Source organism: Trichomycterus rosablanca, chromosome 19 (genome assembly GCF_030014385.1).
Source record: "Trichomycterus rosablanca isolate fTriRos1 chromosome 19, fTriRos1.hap1, whole genome shotgun sequence".
NCBI lineage: Eukaryota > Metazoa > Chordata > Actinopteri > Siluriformes > Trichomycteridae > Trichomycterus > Trichomycterus rosablanca.
This window is the reverse complement of record NC_086006.1, coordinates 2,466,176-2,492,652: the sequence shown is the minus strand read 5'-3', so window position 1 is coordinate 2,492,652 and position 26,477 is coordinate 2,466,176. Positions and strand designations below refer to the sequence as shown.

Here is a 26,477-nt window from a genome sequence, read left to right as displayed (position 1 = left end):
GGACCAAAAGGACATGCTTTAATTGGGTTGCTATGAGGGTATTTAAAAAAAAATGTGCTTAAGGTTTTGCAATGGGATATCACACAAGCTCATGGTCAGATGTCCACACACCTTTTGGCTGTATAAGGTGTAAATAGGGGAGCAACAATCAGCCGAAAAGCTAATTTATTGAATTAAATTAAAGCCCTGGTCTGGAGACTACATGTAAAAAATATCAAATCATTCATGTAACTCATCAACTATTACCAACAGCTATTAATGTTTTATAAATGTTTAATAGCACATTTCTGGCAATCAGGTTGTACAAGCACACTATGCAGAAACCTTAGTGTGGTCGAGTGCTCAACAGACACAGTTGGCTGTGTCAGAGGTGGTAAAGATCTTCTTACTGCTGCAACATCGATTACTAGTGTCTGGTCAAGGCTCTGGCACAACCGTTGAAGGACTACAGAAGGAACAGCTTGGTTCTCTGTGTGTTAGAGTTGTCCATTTTAGTGGCCAAGGCTGGAGTGCAAATGGCAGAAGGTGGAAGGTGCACTTGCAATGCCCAAGCTTGGGTAAAAATAAGAGGACTGTGTCAGGAAGGGCATCCGGCGTAAAAACTGTGCAAAGTCTGACATGTGGACCAGATTCTCTCTAATGACCTCTAACATAAATATACGAGCAGCCGAAAAGGAAAAAAAATGCAAGGGGATTTCTGATGTCCACTGTGTTTTGCTCTAGACATCCTCTTGCACCTTTTTTTGGCCATTTTCTCATGACTGATGTCATTTCCTTATTTCCAGTTTCTATTGTTTGTGTTACAGCTTTTCACTGTACAAAACCATGAATATTTTAGAAGCCGGTACAAAGAGCTGCACTGCTGTAGTGTCCTGGACAGATGCATGGATGTGTGTCTGACTGATGGCACAGGTCCAGAAACTCGTCACATACACTACATCAACATACACTACATGGCCAAAAGAATTTGGACACCTGACCATGAGCTTGTTGATAATAACAGTTGGTAGAAAAATGCATGCTATTGAGTAATACTTGATAAAAGAAATGTTATTACACCACAATGTCATGTTATTACCCAAAATCTTAATACTATTGATCAATGACGGAAACATACTTATAATAATAATAATACAAATATTTTATTTAATAAGTGCCTTTCAAGACACCCAAGGACACTTTACAATAAAAATAATCAAATACAAAGACAAGAAACGAATAATTAAGATACAGGTAGATTAAGACACTGTGAGATGAATAAGTAGTAAGAAGAAAATATTATATAATCTAAAAGATAAAGATATAGAATTAAATATTGATAACAAAATACAAAAAGTATATAAAATATTTCTAAATGAAATAAATAAATAAGGATAAAGTACAACTTTGTGTTCACCCAAACACACCCTAGCTGGAATAGGTGTGTTTTTAGGCTGGTTTTGAAGACTCTGAAGGAAGACTGTTCTAATTAAACTTACCTGAATGTAATTTAACAGAATGAAAATGCATTCAAGTAAACTGAACTTATTCAACTGACTTCAATAAAACTGAATTTAACTAAAGTAATTTGAGTACAATTCTACAGAACTGAATTAACACTTTATATAGATTTGAACTGAACTAAAATTAACTAAAACTAAACAGAAGTGAATTTGATTGATTAAAGTTTGACTGAATCCAGTTCAAATTGAACTCACTTATGTTGAATTCGATATAAACTGAATCGAAGTGAAATAGAACTAAAGTGAATAGAAAAGAATGGCATTAAACTGAATTAAACTCACCAGAACGCAATTTAACTGAATGGAACTGCAGTAAAGTAAACTGAACTAATTCAACTGAATTTAACTAAAGTAATTTGAGTAAAATTCTACAGATCTGAATTAACACTTTAAATAGATTTGATTTATTTTGAACAACGGAACTAAAATGAACTAAAACTAAATTTTTTGAGATTAATTTAAATAATCACTTAAAATTAAATCAAACTAAACTGAGTAGAAAATAATTGAATTAAACTGAATTAAACTCACCTGAATGGAATTTAACTAAATGGAACTGCATTAAACTGAACTTATTCAACTGACCTGAGTAAAATTGAATTTAACTAAAGTAAATTGAGTAAAATTGGCAGTTGTAGCCTAATGGTTAAGGTACTGGACTAGTAATCGAAAGGATGCTGATTCAAGCTCCAACACTGCCAGGTTGCCACTGTTGGGCCCTTGAGCAAGGCCCTTAACCTTCAATTGCTTAGACAGTTTAATGTTACAGTACTGGAAGTCGCTTTGGATCTGTTTAATGCTCAAAATGTAAATGTAGATTCTACAGAACTAACTTAACACTTTAAATAGATTTGATTTATTTTGAACAACGGAACTAAAATGAACTAAAACTAAATTATTTGAGATGAATTTAAATAATCACTTAAAATTAAATCAAACTAAACTGAATAGAAAATAATTGAATTAAACTGAATTTAACTCACCTGAATGTAATTTGACTAAATGGAACTGCATTAAACTGAACTTATTCAACTTAAATAAACTTGAATAAAAAACTGAATTTAATTAAAGTAATTTGAGTAAAATTGGCAGTTGTAGCTTAGTGGTTAAGGAGCTGGACTAGTAATCGAAAGGTCACTGATTCAAGCCCCACAACTGCCAGGTTGCCACTGTTGGGCCCTTGAGCAAGGCCCTTAACCTTCAATTGCTTAGATTGTATACTGTCACAGTACTATAAATTACTTTGGATTAAAGCGTTTACTAAATAATGTAAATGTAAATTCTACAGAACTGAATTAACACTTTAAATAGATTTGATTTATTTTGAACAACTGAACTAAAATAAACTAAAACTAAACAGAAGTGAATTTGATTAAAGTTTGACCGAAAACAGTTCAAAATAAACTCAATTATGTTGAACTCGATATAAACTGAATCGAATAAAAATCGAATTAAAGTGAATCGAATAAAAATCGAGCGGCTACTCAAACCTGCGCGCGCTCCCCCTCTCGTGACGTCACGCTCCCACAATGCACGCGCTGCGCGTAGCCGTAGCGGCGCTTGTGTGTTTAGAGGGAAAAAGCCGCAGGCCTGTTGCACCAAATTCTGCTTTAATACTGATTATTAATCCGGATTCGTTTAGTTACGGGCCAGGATCGGGTCTCATCCGTCAGGAGCAAGTGCACAGGGCGAGTTTCTGTTCCAGTAGAGCCTCTGCGTGGTCTGATCTGATCTATCTGGACTGGTGCAGCTTTAAAGTTTGCGGTAAGTGCAACTTTCAGTGCATTTAGGATGAAACCTGATTCATTAAACTTGTACCTTCGGTTTGCATAATTATTTCGCAGGGTTTAGATTGTGCACAGTTTATTTTGTGATTAAATCATGAGAAAGGTGCATGATGGAAGTTTTCCTCTCGAGGTCTGATGGTTGAACAAACAGTTAGCTGCGCCAAACAATACAAGTTGATTTAATGTGTTTTTGCTTGAGCCCTGATGGAGTGAAAGTACATTTCGATCGTACATTAGTGCTAGATGTGCTGTGTGGAGGTTTGGGGGTGATTGTGGGGTGCAGATGGTAGATTTGATGGTAGTTTAGAGGGAGTTTAGCTGCATGTTGTTCCTGCTGCTGCAGCACTGATGAAGTTTTTAATGCTTCTGCTGACTACAGAAAAACTGCAGCTTTACTCTAGAAAACACATTAAAACCTTCAGATAAACCTGATTTTTACTTTTATTAATCACTCACAACCTCTCTTTTATTTTACATCTTATACACAAGAATTTATGTTTAGGGTTTATTATTATTTTCCTTCTTTTAAACCCAGATTGTGTAAATGAATATCATTAAACTGATGGATTTACTAATCTGTAGCTGTTGTTTCATTGTTTACATTTCTATTGTAATAAGAAGCCTTGTTTTTGTATTACTAACATAGTCGTTGAATTTGCTCTAATGTTTAATAGTTTAATTATTTTAATAACAAGCTTAATTTATATTGTATTTATCAATCACATTTTTCATGTCTGGTTTTACATTTTTCTATCAGAATGTTTTTAATAATTATCATTACTTTTATACTATTCCTATAAAAACGTCTAATATTTAGATTTTTTTTATTTTTACTTTTATTAATCACTCACAACCACTCTTTCATCTTATATCTCATTCATAAGAATTTATATTTTGTGTTTATTATTATTTTCTTTCTTTTAAACCCAGATTGTGTAAATAAATATCATTAAACTGATGGATTAATAATCTGTAAACTGCTGTTGTTTCACAGTTAACAAGTTATTTAAATAACAGACCTTGTGTTTGTATTTCTAGCTTCTCTAAATTTTTGCTCGTCTAATGTTTAATAGTTTAATTATTTAAGAGCTTATTACAGTTAATATTTTAGGGCATTTTAATAACAAACTTAATTTTATTGTGTTTATTAATCACATTTGCACTTTTTATGTCTGGTTTTACATTTTTTTTATCAGAGAATGTTTTTAATAATTATCATTATTTTTAACTTTTATACTATTCCTATAAAAAAAGTCTAATTTTCAGATAATTTCATTTTTTTTGATTGATTTACTTATTTAGTGATATATAAGTGATATACAGTGATGAAAAGTTAATGTATTAATTTTTGCAATTTTACCTTTGTAGCTTAAGCTTTTACAAGATTAATTACTGATGTTTTAAAACCAATTTAAAATATATTTGCAATATTATAATACAGTAATCTTAAAATTGGTATTATAAGTCTTATAAATACTTTTGTTCACATTTGTTTACTTCTTATATAAACCGAGTTTGTAGTTCATCCTTTTATTTTAGTCCAGAGTAAGTTTAAATTAATCATTTCAATTGAGTGGAAACTTTGATTAATTTGTAGTTTTATTTTACTAAGATTAGAGTTACAAATAATAAAAAAAACGCTTTCATTTAATTTTAACGAATTCTTAAAGTTTTATTTAAAATGTAAACATTTATTCAGAAAAAGCCTGAATTAATATTGGGTTTTTTTAATTAAGTATCTGTAAATGCTAATTTGAAAATACATTTTTATATCATAATTAATTTACTAATCAGTAAGTAAAAAATGATTAATGCTGGTTTGAAGATGTTTGTTTAAATAATGTATTTTAATATTGTAATCAGAAAAGTTTATTTGATTTTAAAAACACTTTAAAAAATCAGATGAATAATTCTAGTTATATTATTTACAATAGTATTTTAAGGATTATTCAGCAGTTTGTTTTTAGTTATTGCTGTTAAAAAATAAAATATTTTATTGTTTCTTTTATTAAACATTTTTTTGGATTGTTTTGATAATACAAATTTTTAAAATAGAATTAAATTTTAATCTGGATTTTATTTATTTATTTTTTTTTAATAGTGATTGTTTTTAACAATTTGGTCATTATAAAAAAAGTTAATTTTTATTACAGAAAAATGAATAGAAAAATTGTTTATATGAAAGAATATATGCAGTTGTTTAATTCAGTCTGGAAGTGTTTAAAATGTTAATCTGTATATTTATAATTTTTTTGACGCAAACTTTAGATTTCTCAACATTTTAAGTTGTGTTTAAGTCTGTTTTTGTGTAGTTTTACACTTTAGAATGTAATCGCAGCTATTTTTATTGTCCTTGATTTGTTCACTTGGTGTATCCTGGAGGTTTACAGTTGATTGAACAGGTTATTCGATCAGGATATCGATTGATCACGCACATTCATGCTGCTTCCCTAAACTGTATAGTTGGAAGCATGTCATTTCCTTTATATAATTGAATACACCTGTTACCCATAAGCCCTCGCTGCTTACTAATGTAGATGTAACTGTCTTCTGCTTTTCTAGATGTCCAAGCCCACACTCATCGGAAACGTCCCACCCGTATGAGACCATGTTCCATGGACAGGAGCAGCTGAGCAGCCACTTACAGACCCACGACTCCAACAAGCCGGATCTGCAGTGTGAAGAGTGCGGCAAACACTTCAACACTCGATTAGGTCTGAGACGTCATGTGGCCACCCACGCCACGTCCGTGACCGGCGATCTCACCTGCAAGGTCTGCCATCAGATCTTCGAGAGCATGCCTACCCTTCTGGAGCACCTGAGCACACACACCGGGCGTCCTCCTCCGGACGGAGCCGTGCGGGAGAGGAAGCACCAGTGCGATAGCTGCGGCCGCCGTTTCTTCACACGGAAGGATGTGAGGCGCCACGCCGTGGTGCACACGGGCAGGAGGGACTTTCTGTGCCCTCGCTGTGCCCAGCGTTTCGGCCGACGCGACCATCTTACCCGCCACCTCAAGAAGAGCCATGCCCAGGAGCTGGATGCCCTCAGCTTGGTACCCTCTAGTGTTGTGAAGGAAGAGCCTAGCCGCACCCTGTGCATTTCTGGATCACCTAAAGATGCCTCAGAGGCAGTGTCGATGGGCATGTTTAACCCTCAAGGCCTGCAGAGTGTGTCTACCTCAGGGGTCACCCACCATCATTCGATAGTCCCTGCCCCCCTACAAAGCCCCATGAGCGTGGGCTGCTATTTTGAGCCAAGCAAACATCAGCCCCAGCAGTACCACGAGCCTCAGCGCTACCAGCCTGCATCAGCTAGCACATACCTCAAGGCCGAGATGGAAAACTTCCTGAACGAGCTCCAGTGCGGCCCGATGCCCCCTCAGGCCACGGTTGCGACCTCTGCCTCCAGGCCAAACGACCTTGTTCCCGAAAGTCTGGGCAGTCAGAGTGCCCACTTCACCCTCAGGAACTCGGCCTTCGCTACGGCCGAGCCTACAGCCACCGCTGCTAACGTGGACCTCTCGCCTCTGCTGGGCTTCTTGCCGTTCGGGCTGCCGCCGTACAGCGCCCCCTTGAGTTCGGGAGGCATCGTGATGGGGTACTCGACCACTGCTACAGCCTGCTCGCCGACTCCTACCTCTCAGCTCTCCGGGCCTCTGTCCTCGTTCCAGCCGCTGCACGAGCCTCAGGCCTCCGGGCATCTAAATCAGCTGTCTGGTTTCTCTCCTACATTACCTCGATTTCACCAGGCCTTTCAGCAGTGATGCTCGGCTCGTGGATGTGTTCTTTCCAGACAGCGATGATGGAAAGCCGAGTGCTCAGTGAACTCGTTTGATTGAAGGCTTTTGTGTTGCATATACAGGTCACATGATTTCTGTAGAATAGGACGATTTTGCTCTGGATTGAATAGATTTTTAGAATAGACTGAACTGTAGGTTGTTTTTTTTCCTTTGTAGGCCTTTCCTATATTAGATTGTAGTAATTTGTGATTGTGTTTAGATTAATTTAGCAGTGAGAAGTCAGATTTTTACTGAACTGAACAAATGCAGTACTGTGCAAAATAGGGACGCATCCATTCAGTGCTTAGCATGGTTCTGTGGGCATGTGCGGATATGAAAAAGTCATAGTTGATTAGATTTATAAGAATAATATAATGCCATATATTCCAGTTGGTTCTGAAGCTGGGGTCAGATCGCAGGGTCAGCCACAGCAATGGCTGTGTCCCAAGTGCAGCACACTTCCCTCTAAAGTATGCCAGTATAGAAAACACCACCATTGGTTGTGTCTTAATTTAACATAGCAGTATACCATTTGGAATACAACCAGATCATTTTGGTCTTCCCAGCCAGGGAAACAATACATTTAATCACACACTTATACATTTAATAATCAGAAAATATCCTGATGTTCACATGCCATTTCAGCTTATGTTTATATATAATTACACAATGATGTGTAAGTGCATAATTAGTGAGCGACAACTTGTCAGTGTGTTCTAATTTTGCACTAAAAGGCAACAATGAGGAGAAATTACCTCGAATAGATAGATTAGCTAGTATTCACCAGGATTTACTGACTCAGTTCAAGATAACATGCAAAGCTATTAACTGCTTCTTTACACCACCCAGCAGTGGATCATACTGCTCTCTCTGTATTCGGACGATAGGTGTTACTGTCACAGTGACCAGAATTTGGCCTGTGACCAGTGCTCACCGCACCACCCATGCCCCCCAAACCCCTAACACTGTTTTGACTGAACAATTTAATAACCATATTGCTGGGCTTTATTTTGCACAGTACTGTACCTCAGAATATTCTTTACAAATCCAACAGGATTATTACAGTATTTTCTCATCGTACAAGCACTTTCTTCCGTCAGAAGCACTTCTTTGACTTGAGAGTCAGTTTGAACTGTGGTTTTATTTACATTTCAACTCGCAGCTTTCACACCATACAGAACCTACCTCTTTTAGTGAACTTCTCCAGCGGGGAGCTTTAGTGCTCCTTTTATGTGATATTGATTAGAAAAGCAAGCGAATCTCCATAAGCAATTATGTAGTGTACGTGGATGATTGATATTTTGGGGATTTTAAAGAGTTTTGCAGTAGTGATAAGTCATTTGTGAGAAGATTAAACTGTCAAGTGTTCGCAGAATTGTGCTCATGTTGTTTTTAGACTCTTTAAGGTCTTAAAGTGTGTATGTGTGTATGTGTGTCTGTGCGTGTGTTCTGTGTTGCTGATCTGACCTTGTTTAAGGTTACACCACCAACTGAAAGGAAAAATGTTTGTTAGTTTGTGCTTATATGAGGAAAGAAATCAAACCAGCGCAGAAAAATTCAAACAAAGTGGGGAAGGAATTTCCAGCGCTGCTAACTAATTAAATTAGGAAATTAAAGAACTTGATGAACGTTTTATGAAGTCAGAATGTTGTCCATATCTGCTGTGAAACATACTATCAGTCATTAAAATGTAGTTTTCTCAAGAACTACAGTAAACTGACAGTTTTAACACTTTTGGTTCATTATTTGTGGTTTAAAAGTGTTTTTCATGCTGTTACACGTTCATTGTGAATGTTACATGAATCAGTGTCTTTATTCAGAACTACACTCTGAACCAGGGCAGAATTCGGTTCTGTAGATGAATTCAGTTTTCAGAACAAAGTTTGTATAGACTGGAAACCAGTGTTACTGTGATGTGTTTGGACTTAGACGTAACTACCTCAGATGTAACTGCACACTGTACTGTACCTCCCAGTGAGAGGACTTTCTTTTTTTAAGTGGGTATCTCACTGGTGTAAGATGGTTTACATCTTATGTTCAACAGTGGCGCTTGTCTTTCGTTCGACCTTTTGTTCAGTTTTTATACCAACGTTTTATGAACAAAGGTTTCATTTATTGTACTTAACAGTTTCATGGATGATAGAGAAATAAAGTATCTTCTACACTCGCCACTTCTCATGTCTTATTTGTTTTACCAACCTGTTTCTTAATACATATGACATGCATGTCCAGAGTCTGGCTTTGGAGAGAATGTAAAAGTACTGGTACTCACATTGATTTTACTGCTTCATGAAAACAACATTTATTATAAGTGTTTAGTGTATAAAAATATAATGCAACTGTTTAAATAAAAGTTAAATAAAGCACAAATAAAAAAAAATTTAGGCTACTTTTTCACTTTACACAAAGACATGGTCTTGTGGAAAGCCATCTTCGAAATGTGGCAGCCAACTCATTTGACCATGTAAAGATATTCAACAACTCGTTTAACCAAGTAAAGAATGATGGATGAATAGTGTTACAGTGTTATGCAGTGAAATGGTCTTTGTAACTGATTAAAAGAGCCATAGGTTTAAACTGTGATTTATAGTTATAACACTTATTCATTATTTACACTAAATAAGCTCTGGACACTACATAAACAAGTCTGTGGACACTCAACACAAGCATCTAATTTTAGAATCGTGAGCCTTTATTAGGACTTGGTCTTCTTTTGCTTCTTTACATATCCACACTTTTCTGCCAAGGCTTTCCATGAGCTTTAAAATACTGGTTGTGGGGATTCATAATATCCACTAAATATTAGGTAAAGTCTTTCAATACTCGTCCCAATACAACCTGAAAAACAAAGAAAGGGTTACGGTTTTAGATGAGGTTTAGGTCAGGTTTTGTGCACACCAAAGTCATTTCCACACCAGCCTTGCTGGGGTGCTAAATCTAATAAAGATATTTTTTAAATTGGAATCACACAGTCCTTTAGAATTTAATTGTTTCGGTATAATTAAGGTTTTCCTGTGCTATGACCTAAAGGATATTTGGGCTTGTGTGTTTATCAGTATAAATTTTACTACCTATATTTGACATACAAGATTGCAAGGCTGTATGTTTTAATATATGCATCTGTTAGAAATGGTTATGGATGATATTGTTTAATCCATTAGTTAGAATTGGTGTCTGTGTTTGGTTATGCGTATCATAATGAATTATTAATGAATAAAATGTGTAAGCTGTGTTCAGATTTTATTTACATAACTTTGTAAATAATTAGTAGGTGTGTGTTTAGAACAATTGTTTGTTTAGTATAATTTAAAGATAGAGCATTGTCATGTTTTTCTTCTTGGGTTGAAATTTTAATGGAGCATGTCTGAGCATGAGCAAACCATGATCATTTATCAATGCTTGGAAATGCTTGCAGTTACTTCATCTTTACATAAAATGTCCATATATCACGCTAAATATTAATTTAAATGCCACTTTTCATGTGAACAAACTGGCAAAGAAAGGAGCACCTAAAGTGACTGGACGCCAAACCTCTATCCAAAATGGCGCCCTGCTATTTTTTCTCTATACATTTATATATAATTTAAAAAATAATGCCCTTCTTGTTTTGACAAGGACTTTGTAATGTATTTAAAATTCTATAAACATCCCAGACATTACATTTGATGCTTTCAACATTATTTATAAAATGGCGATGGTCCATAATTAGTGCACTCTGTAGTGAATCTAGTTCTGTTTTAGACGCACCCCATCTCAAGGACCTACGGGGTGCATCCTAAATAACTTCCTATTAGCAAAATAGTGCACTAGATATAGTGTACAAGCCATGAATTCATACCAAGAGTAGTGCACCTATGTAGGAAAGAAGACGCTAGTTTGCCGGAGAGGGCGCTGTAGATTTGGTTTACTTTTGACCATAATATAGGAAGCTAAAGAGATGTATTTATTATAGTGGCTGTTTTCGGAAACTTGTAACGTACAGTAGTTATTTTTGTTTGTGTTTTAAGGTTACAGATGATATTTGGCTGTAAAAGCTGAGTGTGTTTATAGCAGACATGGCAGACGAGGCGTTATTTCAGTTCCTCCATAATGAGCTGATTCAGTATGTAAACAGTGCAGAGAGCGGAGAATCTGTAAGATACTTTATTATACTATTACATTCCATTATTATTATATAACTTATTACTAATATATTACGTTACTGATATGTATTTTATTATTTGATGTATTATTATGAATTGTAGGAGCTCTAGTATATGTGACAGCTGGTTGGATGTGTTGTAATTATCAGTTATTGCATTAATCTCCTTTTAAAATAGTTTAAATTTAGGAATGAATGAATGTTTTTGTGTGTACAGGACAATGGACGGTGTGTTTCCAAGCTTGAGAATATGGGATTTCGGGTAGGACAAGGTCTGATAGAAAGGTGGGTATTATTTATCATACACACACACACACACAGCTAAAGTATAAAAATCCATGTACAGTAAAAGGAAACACATTTAACCTTTGTCTTTTGTTTTTAATGTTTAATAAACATCCTATCTATTTATCTGTCTGTCTGTCTGTGTACTTATCCATTTATCTGTACATCAGCACATCTATTTACTTTTACTTGTGAATATGAACTAAAAAGTGTGTATTTTAAGCATATTACTTCACTATAATAAAGTATATGCAAGGTAACAGAAAGAATTAGTGCTGCTATTGTTTAGTTTCTTTAAAATGCATTGCTATTGTTTGTAAAGGTTACACACAACAAGTGGCAGTTGTAGTAAAGGTACAAAAAGCTTCTACATAAAGTTCTTGCGAATAAAATGTTATAACACTTAATTAACAAAGGCTTTCAGGTTGTAAGTATCGGCAGTTCACTGTTATTTTAGAACCTCTGTGCCTTATATTTGTCTAGTCTGATTGTGGAAAGTTGTAAATAATGTACAGCAATGTTTAATGGTTTAGGTACTGGATTTTGGCCCCTGGCCCTTAACCATCAATGTCTCTTGACAATTTTAAGTTGCTTGTTGTGAAAGCCACTGACCTAGACACAAAAAGTTCTATTTACAGTGTGTGCAATCCTTGGAGTGTCTTTCTACCTTAATGTTTTAAGTTTATAAAAAATAACTGACCAGACTTGTGGTCACTGTCCTCACAGGTTCACCAAAGACACGGCACGTTTTAAGGACGAGCTCGATGTCATGAAGTTTGTCTGCAAAGATTTTTGGACCTTCGTGTTCAAAAAGCAGATTGACAACCTGAGAACGAACCATCAGGTACGTGTGCTCTGCCCAACTTCTGTTCTTATCAGTACTGATTTAATACTGATAGCTTCTTATTAAATCTGCAGTCTTATTAAATCTGATTTTAACTATAAACATAGAAACAATGCACCTACTATTGCACATCTTTTTGATGTTTATTATCATATTGCATCAGGTGAGGATGCATTGTCACAGCCATTCTAAACAGCAAAGGCACAAGACATTAGCAGATATCATATATAGAAGTTCTGTATGATTCTGCTGTTTGATGTAATGAGAGAAATAAGAGATACTATGGTATGTAACACATGTTTTTTAATATTTTGCAGGGTATTTATGTGCTACAGGATAACAAGTTCCGTCTACTAAATCAACTGTCTGCTGGTAAACAGTACCTGGAGCATGCCCCAAAGGTACTCTTGCTTTCGAACTTTAACATGATTACTAATGGATTAATTATCCTATTCACATACAATAATTTGATTTCATGTAAAATTCCAGAAATAAAAACAGTGAAGGTACTTTATGTGCCTTTAGCAAGTAACTTTTACACATGTAGTTAAATACAATTGTCATAGCTAGTGAAGGTTGAATTGTAGTCAAATCAAAATCTTCATCATGATGATTTCTAGTGAATAATCAGCTATATAACACAGGCATACAAAACACAGCAGTTTGTGCCATTTAAATTATGTTTTTGTTTTGTTAGAGTTATGTTTATGGCTTTCAGATATTAAACGTGTAGGTTTATTAGGTACGCCTCCCCTGTATTAACTGTAACTGCTTATTTATTCAGGTACACCAATTATATATACAACTACACCACTGACTGCTGCCCATCTGCTGCTTATTATTATTATAAAAACCACAGTCTTTTCCAGGCATATTTGTGCATATTTATCTCCTCTCTAATATCACCTCTTGTTGCCAGAATGTTATTTTTAGCAGTTTGCTTGTCATATTTTGTTAAAGATATGTAGAAATTGATGTTCAAAGCTCTTTGAAGACTTGTTAGGCCAAATACAACCATATGTGATGCATAAACATCTATGTGTTTTGTGTTACTCATTAATAACCTGGCTCACAGGTCACAAAGCCCCAGTTTACATGCTCTGTACATTGCAAAACGTAACTTGTGCTTTTCTTCCTCATTCATACACTATCTGCAGAACACACACACAACCTGGCCATTATCATACCAGTGTCACTACTGAACTGCGAATGGCCACCACCCAAATAATATCTGGATATACACACACACGTGTGAGGCTTCTGTACAGGTTGTATTTTGTTGGCTCATGTGTACTTTTCTTTATTGTGTTGTTTGCTTCTTTATCTGCAGTATTTAGCATTCACCTGTGGCCTGGTGAGAGGGGGGCTGTACAATATTGGTGTGAAGAGCGTTGTCACAGCTGAAGTATCCGTCATGCCTGCTTGTAAGGAAACAATGCATTTAAAGCATTTTACATCATCACATTATTACATATGAATAATAATGTGTATATATTTGGTTTTATCCTCATCATGCTCTTTGTTTTTTCTTTTCTCAGGTAAATTCCAGGTCATGATCCAGAAAGCGTAATACACTGCAAAGAACAACAACTTTATAATATATTTGTTTGTTTTAGTTCTGTTTCCAATTTGCATTTTTATTGTATTGTATAATTAGTTTATTCTTTTAATTTGTACCATAGCTTCAATGTATTATGGCTTTGTCACATTAATCTTGTAAATTGTTTGCACTGGAAATCTTTAAAAAGTCTATAAAGATGTTTGTGTATGTTTTTATTTCCAGCTGTAGTTCACAGGGCTGTCACATATCTAATAACTAGATGATTTAGCAGAAATTAATGTTCCGGTTGTTGTAACCTATAAAATCTGTCCCAACATACAGTTACGCTGTAATCAGGACCAGCTTTATCAACTTAAAGACCATTAATATATGACAAAAGTGAGTCTAAGTCAAGCTGTCATTCCTAAGTGGATGGGACACCTGATAATTGCTAAAAAAAAAAAAATGCTAAAATGTCCAGGACCTGAATTTGCTTTCATATTGAATTGCAGTTATTACAGTTACCACACATAGTGTGTGTGTGTGTGTGTGTGTGTGTTGTTGTTGTTGTTGTTGGAAGAGAGATAAATCCTCAGGAAAGTATAGCTGGTGATTACTCTCATATAAATATCGTAAAGTGTCTGGTGGACTTTTAATGCCAGCTAATCTATTATTGAAGTGGGTGTGAATAATTTGTGATTCTTGAGTTAAGTTTTGTGAGCATTCTTAACTCTGCTACCTGCCGAATTGGATCCTGTTTGGACCCAGTTATGGAGCTGGCCTTCTTAATACCTTAATACAGCCCTGTAAAGAAATGTTCTGCATGTTGGGGCTGTATTTGTTTAGTTTATAAAGGACATGTAAAAGGTTAAATGGAAAAGAAATAAAATGTTGTTGACTTTATTAAAAAATTACAGTATTAAGGTATGATAAAATAGTTGCAGGGGTTTGAAGGCATTTATCAATTTTTTGTCCCACAACATCCACAGAAACTACATTCATCCTCAATCTCTCACCCACTGTACTGCCCAGTGTCCTCTTTCATGCAAAACTAAAAATATTTTTTTCCTAGTGTTATATAAATCCAGTTGGGCGGCACGGTGGCTAAGTGGGTAGCACTGTCGCCTCAAAGCGAGAAGGTCCTGGGTTCGATCCCCAGGTGGGGCGGTCCAGGACCTTTCTGTGTGGAGTTTGCATGTTCTCCCCGTGTCTGCGTGGGTTTACTCCGGGAACTCCGGTTTCCTCCCACAGTACAAAGACGTGCAAGTGAGATGAAATGGAGATACAAAATTGGCCATGACTTGTGTTTGACATTAAACTTGTGAACTGAAGAACCTTGTGTAATCAGTAACAACCGTTTCTGTCATGAATGTAACCAAGTGTGTAAAACATGACGTTAAAATCCTCAATAAATAAATATAAATCCAGTCAGACACGGATTATGGGAGATTTTTGTTTTGAATAATGTAATAAAGACACTAAGCTTTATAAGAAATGAAGCTATAATGCTTTTGTAATTATTTATTTAATTCGTGCATAAAGCTATAGATGATATATAAAGAATGTATGCATATATTATAGTGTTTTTAGTTTTATATACAAGAACAAAAACAATAAACAATACAGCGTTAAACCCAGTTTTTAAATGTCCTGAAATGCTGCAGCTCATGGTTGTAATGGAGAAAGTTAGTCACGTGGTTCAACGTTTGCCTCGGCGTGAAACAACACGGTAGCCAATAGGAACGCGAGCTGGTCTTCATTTGCGCTGCTATTGGCTGTTTTTTAAACTCGGACCAACGGCGCTGATATTCAAACCGTTTTTTCCTCCTCATTCGGTGTAACTGTTGAATTCGGAAGAAGCTCCTGCACAGACGAGATTTCACCCCGTTTTATCGTTTTTGGAGCGAATTTTAGCGGTAAAAGGAAGAATTAGATTTTATACGTAAGTAGAATGAATAAAAACGACCGTTTCTATGGTGTTTATGCAGTTTTGTGTATTGTAGAGTAATCGCTTCTTGTTCGGGCTAACATTCCACTTAGCACAATTAGCATAAAGCTGTTAGCAGTGCTTGTTGTTTAGTTGGACTAATAAACTGTTTTTGTAGAGTTTTATTTATTATATTAGTAATATGCAGTTTCAAGCAGGTAATCTATACACTTATAATAAATATATAAATATATATATCTGCAGCTGTGACCCATACAGGGCCTCTAATCAACATCATTTATTGTTATTATTTTTTCTACTTATTATTGATTAATTATGCTTATTCTGATTACATACACTCGTAAGCGATTTCAGTAATGTCTCTAACTGTTATTTTTCTGTATATGGACGTTTACACGGCTTACATTATTGATTTGGTGATTTAAATGCATCTTTAAAGACTTAATGCAATTTCATTATTATTTATTTTTGGTAGTAGGTATGATGAACTATGTCTAAAGTGTCTTTTTAGCCCTTGTAAATAAGGATAGTTTGGCTACACCCATTAAAGAAGTATTTAAACCGGGACAACAGTCTCATTCGGGTATTATTCAAGGGAGGGGGTGACTGTCCAAAACTGTCACTTTTTATGCTGAGCTGAAATTTGTGTAGATGGTTAAATGTAATAAAATAACTCTGCTGTGAAATAAAATGCTTCAGCATGGGGGTTTAGTCAAGCAATTTTTGTTACCATGCTTAGAAAAACAGGGCTGAGGCTTTCTTTCTTATACTTCTGTAGTTGCAGAAATCATTTACATCCCAAGACTGTAGATGAGATCAAACATATATTCATCTAAAAATAACTCTGGATTTTGACTTTAAGGACGTAATGCCATTTCATTATTATTTATTTTATAGAAGTTATTTATTTATTTGTAGTTATGATGAACTATTTCTAATGTATAGAAATCTTAAAACAGACAACAGTCTCATTCGAGGAGTATTTAAGGGAGGGGGTGGCTGTCCAAAACTGTCACCTTCTTTATGCTGAGCTGAAATGTAATAAAAACAACAAAATTGTTCATTTAAATGTGATTAGTTAAGCAATGCTTATGTAACTATGTGCCTAGAAAAACAGGGCTGAGGCCTTGTATATAGAAATCTTGAAACGGACAACAGTCTCATTCGAGTGTGAACAAAGATGTGTGTTTCACTTCCTTAGTTACAGAAATCATTTAAATCCCAAGACTTGCATAAAATGTGTGTACCTTATTGGTATATGTGGATGTATGTACATGAGATCAAACAGATATTGATATACAAATAATTCTGTGTAATGATCTTAACTTGTTTTCCTTCTTTTAGACTCTGAAAATGGAGGTGCAGCAGCTCGGAGACTCTGCAGATCCATACTCATTTGACGCTCCATCTTACGTAATGCATGATTTTGGTTTAGACTCTGAGGATAATGCAGATCAATGGTTTGGTAAGTGTTTAATATTAACATTTAAATAAGCAGGAAATTTAACACTTAAGGTTTGAAGGTAGGGTTTATTGTGTGCATTGATAGAATCACTTTCAGGTTGGGCCAGTTATTCTTATGACTTATTTTACTGGTAGATTTAAGTTTCCTGCTGACTCTGATACTCATAGCTGATTTTTTTGACCATAATGAAAGTTTCATTAAAAAATAACTGAGGGAACTTGTGTGTCACATTAGCTATTTACTACCATGTTTGCTGAATAACATTGTTTTGTTTGTATTAGACATAATGGTTACTCCCACAAATGGTGAAATGGAGCAGCTTGCAACACCCATGAGGGTCCCAAAGCCTTTTGATGGGACACACAATGAGGATTTGCCAAAAGCTGTAGTCTCACCCATGGTTCAAGCCCCGGCAACTGGTAAAAACCTCTGGTTTTCATCTATTAGTAGTGCATCAGTTGTAACCACTAAGTGTTCCCACAACCCAACTGCTCTGCTTATTATTTTATTTTTCTTAGCTTCATCTTCAGATAAGGACAGTTCTGCCCCTGCACACCCTTCTAACATTGTGACTTCATGGGGTAACAGCCAACCAACAGTTGCTCCTGGCCAGGCTCACAAAAAGAATGTTCCAGCACAGCCCCGCAGGTACAGCGGATATTCTAAGTGATGACTCTGCATAATTGGTTACATTTACATGTTTTTGCTAGCAAATTGTGCCAAGTAGATAATATTTTATGGGGGGTGTTCTGACTCGACCATGATCCTGATTGTGGTGGAGCTAATGCAGAGAATGAATACATTTTTATGGCTGTTTCCTGAAAATACCTTCAAGATTTGTTTGGCTATGTTCTCATTCCAAAGCCTTTTTTTCTTGAAGTCTGTCCTCTTTAGATTGGCTACATTGCTCAAGCAACTTTTTAATTTATTTGTTGAATATATATATATATATATTGATCTCTAATCAATAATATATTCAGCATGGGATGCTTATAGTGGATTCTCTTGTGATTTTATGACATTTAATTGCTAGCACTTGTTGGATATTTGCCAAATCGCAAAAGGATGCAAAGATGCTAATTTAATGTATAATTTTATTCATTAATTACAAACAGATGCTTGTCAAAGTTGTGCTAATAGTAACTTAGTTAAATGTAATGAAACAAGGGACAAAGAAACCCATGTACGCATCTAATCTAAGTGGGGAGATGTGTGTGTGTGTGTGTGTGTTTAATAAACTTCACTTGAAATTGAAGCCTTCAAACCACTGTGACTAAGCCCTGTATATTTATTTGTAATTCTTTTTTTTTTTATACAGGGTTTCAAAACGTGTTGTGGTCAAGACTGACAAACCCCAAGGTCCTTCAACACCACCAGTAAAGAAAAAGAGAAGGTAAGTCCATGTTTGAAGTTTAGACACGTCAAGTCATTTATCTGAGTGTTCAGTCATGTAGCAAGTACATCTTGCTATTTACAGAGTTGTTCCGACTCCTAAAAGGACAGTTTTTCGCCACCAGCGAAGGTAAAACTGATTAATCTGTGCGGGGTTGGTTCACAGTGGTGAAGCTGTATAATTGAACGTCACTTGGCATCACTTTTTTTTTTTTTTTTTTTTTTAATTAAACTTAATTATTTATTCACAGCAATTTAAAATTGAAACATATACATGTCACAAACCTTGGTATATCCTTGTGGGAATATATGTGATGCTAGTGTTGTAATTAAAGTGATGTGAAGAGAACATGGAGGATGAGTGATTAACTGGACATATTTTTCTACAGGAGCTCGACAGGCACAAGGCCCGCTCGCCGCAGTGCTACTACTACCGCCGCCCGCAGCAGCATCAGACTAAAGCATAAAACACCCGCGCCCGTAGCTGTTACATCTGCGTCCACTTCAGCTTCGAACCAGTAAGTGGCGGTTTTTCATTGATTCTGATTGATGCTTGAGTCCCGTATAACTGCATTTTTTGTGTGTGTGCCTTTTACTCAATTTGCTCTTTGCCCTCCAGACACAAGAGCACAGAGCAGCAGGAGATGGAGCGCATCGAGGCTCTGCAGAAGGAGGTGGCCGAGCAGCGCAAGAGGAATGAAGCCAGCTACAAAGCTGCACTGGCAGGAAGTGAGTATCCAGTCTCATTATATTTGCATTATAATCGCTTTGAGTCAAATGAGTAATCGGGTCTCTGGATGTCACAGATTCATGTCATTCATGTCTATGAGATTGTAAAATTAAATAAATAAACCAGGGTGGGGCAGTTTAATGTACTGGACTTACACAGTTGGTCCAGTTTGCAAACGTGAGGTGGGAGTAACTACAGTCTAAGCAAGGCAGGAGCACAAATGATGGAGAAATGCGGAGGCAGTAGTGTGTCTAATGTGTGGTATGGGTGCCACAGAACATCAGGGTTCCAGTTACCAGGGTTCAGTCCTTGCCACTGCTCACTGTCTGAGGAGTTTGTCATGTTCTTACCCTTTTTGCATGCATCTTTCACCTCCCCAAACTCGTACTCCAACTTGAACTAGCTCTCAATTAACCCTAGATGTTAGTGATATAATAATGCATGATGTATTGGAATCCTGTCCAGGGTAAATTCTTGTCCTTCACCATGTTTCCAGGTAGGCTTCAGACCTACCGCAACCCTAATCAACATAATTGTGAATAGGCTAATGTGTATTATTTTGGAAACAGAATCAAGATCCCTAAAACCTTATGTGTTTCTTGAAAGGTCATCCTCCGAAGAAGCAGGTGCTGTCCACCACCATTCCCAAAGAGTTCCATTTCCGCTCAGACAACAGAGTGAAAAACCACACAGATGCTGAGGCTTCTTACAAAGAGACCAACTTTACTTCTCAACTCCGCAAGCACCCTTCCTCGCCTGTAAGTACTGGAACTTTTAAAGTACTATGTTAATATACAGTTCAAACATTGCCATATTCTATTCTAGTGATCTCAGATTTTATACTGATAAGTCTACAGTAGCCTACTTGTGCTGTTTAGAAGCTGTACAGATTTTCTTAACTATAAAATTGTGGATTTACAAATAGTTCCTTGCTGTAGGAGCTTCGTATCCATCAGAATTACTTATTTGTAATCTGATTCTACCCCATTTTGATTCATAGCTGAAGGGACATAAAGGCACCACAATCCCCAAGCCCTTCAACCTCTCCACGGGCAACAAGAGGAAGCTGGAGGACACCGATTCTTCTTCTTATGTGTCTATGGCTGAGCAGATCGAACAGTTTCAGAAGCGCACGCCGACCCGCTATCACCTGCGCAGCCGACAAAGTCAAGAGAGAGGTAAAAAAAATAATTTACTACAGCTTTTTATAGACTTTACAGAGAGCTGTATGGCCACATGCTTGTTATGTATGCATTGTATAAATCATTAAGGTTGAGTTATGTGCAAACTAACTGCAGCATATGCTCAAAAAGTAAATAATAAGAATAATAATGAACTGGTTTCTTAGTTTTCCATGCTTATTAGCAACACTGTCCCAATAACTACAATATAGAACGATGACCAACTTGTTCTTACTGACTTGTTACGTAGGTCCTTCACCAGTAAAGACTGAAAAGCCAAAGATCACTCACCCTCACACTCCTCAGCTGATGACACGCCAAAGGAGCCGACCAGCCCTGGTGAAGAGCACGGCAGAGATCGAGGCTGAAGAAGTGGAGAAAATGCAGCAGTGCGTACAACAAGAAATTGTTCCGAAACTCCAAATCTATTATTCAGATGTCTTGTTTCCGATTGAGCTTTACCTTGTCTTTTTTTTTTTTCTTTTCTTCTTTTAGCTTTAAGTTTAAAGCTCTAGAGCTTAACCGCAAGATCCTCGATGCTGCCCTGCCTCCGAAGAAACCAGCTCCCAAGGAAACCACTCGACCAGAGGGCTTTCAGCTGGAGGTGGAAAAACGACTGCAGGAGCGACACGCCACCAAGAAAGCATCCGAGCCTGAAGATTACAGCTTCCACTCCAGACCCTTACCAACACGCATCCTGGAAGAAGTAGTAGTACGTGTTTCATTTATCTTTAGATTCAGATTTGCGTAGAAGCTGGATGTTTGATTTGTGATAACTGAGTCGTTACGTCTGCTCGTCCAGGGAGTCCCAGAGAAGAAAGTGTTGAATCCCACTGTCCCTGAATCGCCTGCATTTGCACTCAAAAATCGTATTCGTGTGGAACGCAAGATAGAAGAGGTACAAGTTCACTGCCTTGTATTGCTACGTCGTTCTAAATGTCAGGGTGAGCTTTATTAATGCATCAGGCTAAACTGCTCTTCGCTCTCGCACAGGTGAAGCCACCGGCTCCATTGAAGGCACTTCCTGTGCCCCACTACGTACCCTTCCAGCCCAAACCTGTTGTGAAGAATCACGTTGAAGTGTGTCCCTTCTCGTTCGAGCAGCGTGAGCAGGAGCGCAAAGTCCAGAAAGAGAAGCGCCTGGAGGAGCTGAGAAATGAAGAGGTAACTTTTGCACTATTAAATTTTGCTCGCAATCCAAATTGTCCTGCTATACTTATATAATTTCAATTCGATTGATGCATGTTTACATGAAGCAACATTTTAATTTTCCTTCCTAGGTTCCAAAGTTCAAGGCTCGACCACTTCCTGACTTCCACGATGTGAATCTTCCGGAGAAGAAAGTACCTGAACCTACCAAAACTGCTCCCTTCAGGCTGATGGTGGATGAACGTGGATCTGTGAAAAGTGAACGCTGGGAGCAAATGGTATTTTGGAAATGTATTTATGTATTTTATCCTTAGTTTAGTTATGATTAAAAAGTTGCAGAAGTCTCACCAATATAAAAATATGAAATTATATTAGAATGTATATTATTAGGCAGCAGGTGAACATTTTATCCTCAAAGTTGACGTTAGAAGCAGGAAAAATGGGCGAGCGTGAGGATCTAAGGGAGTCTGACGAGGGCCAAATTGTGACGGCTAGACGACTGGGTCAGAGCATCTCCAAAACTGCAGCTCTTGTTGGGTGTTCCTGGTCTGTAGGGGTCAGTATTTATTAAAAGTGGTCCAAGGAAGGAACAGTGGTAAGCCGGCGACAGGGTCATGGGTGGCCAAGGCTCATTGATGCACGTGGGGGGCGAAGGCTGGCCTGTGTGGTCCAGTCCAGCAGAAGTTAATGCTGGTTCTGATGGAAAGGTGTCAATACACAGAGCATCACAGTTGCAGGGCTGTTTTGGCAGCAAAAGGGGGAACAATACAATATTAGGAGGGTGGTCATAATGTTATGCCCTGATGGTGTATATATACACACACCACCAGTGCTGATCTTGAGCTTTTGAGTTTGAATCTCAGCTTTATCAGCTGCAGGGCACCTACACAGACACAATTGACTGTGTGCCTGTAGGGGGAGGGACAATGGCTGAACAGGTTCCTCGTTGCTGGTGCAGTTACACCCTCTGCTGACCGGTTGAGGCGCTTTCTTGTTCAGTATTATACTAGTCAATAAAAATGTGGAACCCTATATATAAAATTAGTTGTGCCTTTGTTTTTGTATATATGATGACTTGCTGACACATTCCCCCACGTTAGGTAAAAGAAGAGCTGAAGCAGCAGACTGAGGCAGCGAGCTTTAAGGCGAGACCTAATGCCGTCGCACACAAGGAGCCTTTTGTGCCCAGGAAGGAAAACCGCTCGATCTTGGGTATGTTACTCACGGTACATCTGGTCACACCAGGGTTGTTGCTGCAGCTGTTTCTGAGCTCATGGCACCTTGCTGCTCCTGCTGCTGCTTCTCTTTACCTTGGTTTAATTTGCAGTTTTTTTTGGTCAGCTTGCTGCACTGCTAACTGTCCACTATATTTTACTCTTTCCATTTTCTCCCATCACCACGGTCACTCCACTCGACCCTGTTTGGTCCTCTTTGAAACCCTCTGGCACTTTCTTAAGTCAATACCACCCATTCTGCAGTTCCCGAGGGTTTCCAGCTGTCGACGGAGCGGCGGGCGAAAGAACGGCTGGAGTTCGAGCGAGCGCTAAAGGAGAAGGAGGCGCTGAGGGCACAAATGGAGGAGCAGCAAGCCAGAGAGCAAGAGGAGCACGACAAGGAAGAGCTCTCTAGGTTACGACATGAACAGGTATGTTCGAGTCGATGCAAAGGTGTTTCAAGTTGAGCTTTCCCCAAGTCCAAAGACATGCAGTCAGGCTTATTGGCGTTACCAAACTTGTGTGTCTGCCTTGTGATGGACTGGCGATATATCCATAGTGTTTCCTGTCTCTCGCCCAATGAATTGGACTCACCCTGACCAAGCTAAAGTGGTGGTAAAACAAGACAGTAAATGTTCGAGTAGCATTTTTTTTTTCTTGATAGAAGTTAATTGACGCATATCTGGTGCAAATTGTTATGATTTAAAGCATAAACAAGGTCCAGGAAAGGATTACATAACACGTTACATGCATGCTGCTGTTTGTTGTTCGTAATATGTAACATTTTTGCAGTCAAAACAAATAAAAAGCTCAGAATAGAGGACCGTGTTAGCTAATGCTTAAACTATGCAGAACATGACTGTTCAGCACCTCAGAAATTAATGTGCGTTCACGAGGGCCATATTTTTGTTCACAACAGTAATAATGAAATGTCTACATTTTTTTTTTCTCATTTTGTATATATGATTATATAACTCTCAGTACTCCAATTGGCTTTTCAGCTCAGCGATCACATAACGGTGAATTCTGTCTCACTAAAGACTGAACCCACTCTCTGATCCTGTGACATGCTTTACATTTATCAGAGTAGACTTAATAGATGAATTTGAATAGGGATTTGTGTGATCTGAATATCTGAAAGTGTGATCTCGTTTGCAGGTGCATAAAGCCCAGCCCGTCAGACGCTACAAGCCGATAGAGCTGAAGCACAGCGAGACCACTCTCACCGTGCCTCAGTCACCAAAGTTCTCCGACCGCTTCCGTCTCTAAAGACTCCTGGAGATTTAACTTGTGAATAATTTAAGTTTTGCTTTTAATGTGTTCACGGTGTCTTTAATACCGCTAGGCTGTAAAAGTGCGCTTTTTTGATTGCGTAAAAGCCTTAAAAAAAATTTTGGCTATAGATTGTGTTCATAAACATGGACACTCGTCTGCATTCGTGGTCCCACCGCATTATGAAACTGTTGTACCATATATTTCCTTTCATTCTTTTCCATGTAACCTTAATCATTTTTCTTGTCTCATTTTTCCCTACTTTGTTCTTTTTTTGTAATAAATTTGTCAAAGGTGAAGTAGTCCAGAGTGTTTTTATTAAGCATTGTATCAATTTGTATTAAAACATTGTGGACAGAAATTTCCTGTGATTCACTACCAGCAGTACTGATCCAATTTCAGCATGCTTTCTTCAGAAAACTATAGTGACTAAATCAATATGTTCATTTTCATCAACCTTAAACTTTTACTAGATTTCAAATATACAATTATAATGCATATATAGTGCAAAACGCAAATGGGTTGTGCTATATGAAGGTGCCTGTTTTTACAGTACCAGCAAAGCATTTTTTGGTACAGTGTTAATGTTTCACCGCCAGTTGACCCTGGAGTAAAATGTACAGTATATGGATGTTAACATTTTGCGTTCACCAATTTAACCAATCAACCGTAAATCATTATTCATGCCTGTTTTCATGTGTTCTATGGATAAAGGTTGTATTGGAATGTTTAATTGTTCCAAATTTGGCATCTAGGTAATAGCGGAGGTAAAAGAGAACCCCTGTCGATCTAAAGGGGTTTGAATGGTAATGTACAGAGATTGGAAAACCTATTAAGTGACATGACTGAAGACATTTCTAAGTAAAAAGTGTACGACAGCACATCCGGAGTTTGCCAGGAGAGATGTAAATTGAGTTCTTGGGTCTGAGCAGCAAGTGCTATTGTAAAAATGAGCACTGACCATCACCTGGTTCACAGTGTTGGGGCTAAATATTTATGTTTATTAAATGTCGGGCTAATGGTTGGTCATAGTGTTTGTGTTGACTGCAGCAGAACTGCAAGCATAAAACCCTGAGTGACTTTGACAAAGGTCAGATCATTATGGCCAAACAACTGGTTCAAGTATCTGCCTCAAACGCTGCTCACAGGCACCCGTGGTAAAAACGTACCAACAGTTGCCTGACTAAAGACAAGTCACAAATGACTGACAGTTTGTTGGGTGGTCATGATTCATTGATGCCAGATTGGCTCAAATTGCAGATAATTTTATACTGTTGATGAGTGAATGTTACTCATGTCCACTGACAAGCGCACCCACAATAGACACACAAGCAATGGAACAATCTCAACAAATACTGTTTTCATAAAAATAATGTGGACAGCTAAGCATTTGCATAATTTACCTGTGGAAGAGATGGGATAGGCTTTGTTCACCATGTTCACCACATCGGTGAGCCAATGACTAGGTCGAAGTGGGTAGGTTCCAACCACTGTATGTCAGAAACGCCTCACAAGACTCGTCGTTTTGGAGATGCTCTAACCCAGTCGTCTAGCCAATAAGAGTTGTCAAAGTCACTCAGCTCTTTATGCTTAATCATTTTTCCTGCTTCAAATATGTCAACTTCAAGAATTGACTTACCTTATATATTACACCCCTTAACAGTGCTATTGTAGTGAGATTATTGAATGTCGTATATGTCACCTGTCAGTGGGATTAATGTTAGTTACCACAAATTTATAACAGGGACTTTCTTGGCAAGTACAGCTATGAGGTGTCTACAGTACATTCACCCCATTCATGTTTCCTCTGATGACCTGTAGTGGCCCAGAGAAGCAGCCCTGTATCATAATGCTTCCCTTAATCTATCAATTAATCACCAACGTTTCATATTTCAAAGTGTTACCAGAACAAGACTTGATTCATAGAGAATGAACAGATTATTTTCACATGTATCCATATGTATAACGATGTTTTCAGAAAGTCTGTAGACTCGTAGTTGACTGTGGCCAGCTTTACATACCATGTTTATCAGTTATTATTCGACACTTCTCTCCCCTCCTACCCCTCTGACTAGCCTGGCTATTTCTAGTGTGGTGGCCATAGGCTCCAGATAAAGGACGAATCTGACAGGCTGTTCCTTTGGCAGCTACGACGGAACCAGGCATTGTTTCTCATTGTTCCTCTTTGCACCTCTGCTGTTCTCAATAAGTCCATGCTTTTTTCACTCTGAACATCTGCCATTACT

At 37.4% G+C, this 26,477-nt stretch overlaps 3 protein-coding genes across 3 annotated transcripts; all 3 read left to right on the top strand.

Moving 5' to 3' along the window:
- Positions 1 to 5,872: 5,872 nt before the first annotated feature.
- Positions 5,873 to 7,210, top strand: plagx (pleiomorphic adenoma gene X). The gene has a single exon (XM_063014940.1). It carries the CDS (start codon positions 5,898 to 5,900, stop codon positions 7,053 to 7,055), a length of 1,158 nt encoding a protein of 385 aa, XP_062871010.1. The 5' UTR covers positions 5,873 to 5,897; the 3' UTR covers positions 7,056 to 7,210.
- A 3,726-nt stretch (positions 7,211 to 10,936) lies between these two features.
- On the top strand, positions 10,937 to 14,098 carry trappc6b (trafficking protein particle complex subunit 6B). Its single transcript, XM_063015485.1, has 6 exons — positions 10,937 to 11,203; positions 11,429 to 11,496; positions 12,223 to 12,340; positions 12,658 to 12,741; positions 13,671 to 13,764; positions 13,879 to 14,098. Exons 1-6 carry the CDS (start codon positions 11,126 to 11,128, stop codon positions 13,908 to 13,910), a joined length of 474 nt encoding a protein of 157 aa, XP_062871555.1. The 5' UTR covers positions 10,937 to 11,125; the 3' UTR covers positions 13,911 to 14,098.
- Positions 14,099 to 15,710: 1,612 nt separating this feature from the next.
- Positions 15,711 to 24,530, top strand: tpx2 (TPX2 microtubule nucleation factor). Its single transcript, XM_063015434.1, has 17 exons — positions 15,711 to 15,822; positions 17,173 to 17,293; positions 17,575 to 17,712; positions 17,812 to 17,941; positions 18,612 to 18,686; positions 19,075 to 19,203; positions 19,305 to 19,414; positions 20,022 to 20,173; positions 20,416 to 20,593; positions 20,847 to 20,985; positions 21,092 to 21,308; positions 21,399 to 21,494; positions 21,590 to 21,760; positions 21,877 to 22,023; positions 22,846 to 22,957; positions 23,203 to 23,390; positions 24,118 to 24,530. The coding sequence occupies exons 2-17, from the start codon at positions 17,182 to 17,184 to the stop codon at positions 24,226 to 24,228; spliced, it is 2,205 nt and encodes a 734-aa protein (XP_062871504.1). The 5' UTR covers positions 15,711 to 15,822; positions 17,173 to 17,181; the 3' UTR covers positions 24,229 to 24,530.
- The last annotated feature ends 1,947 nt before the right edge of the window (positions 24,531 to 26,477 follow it).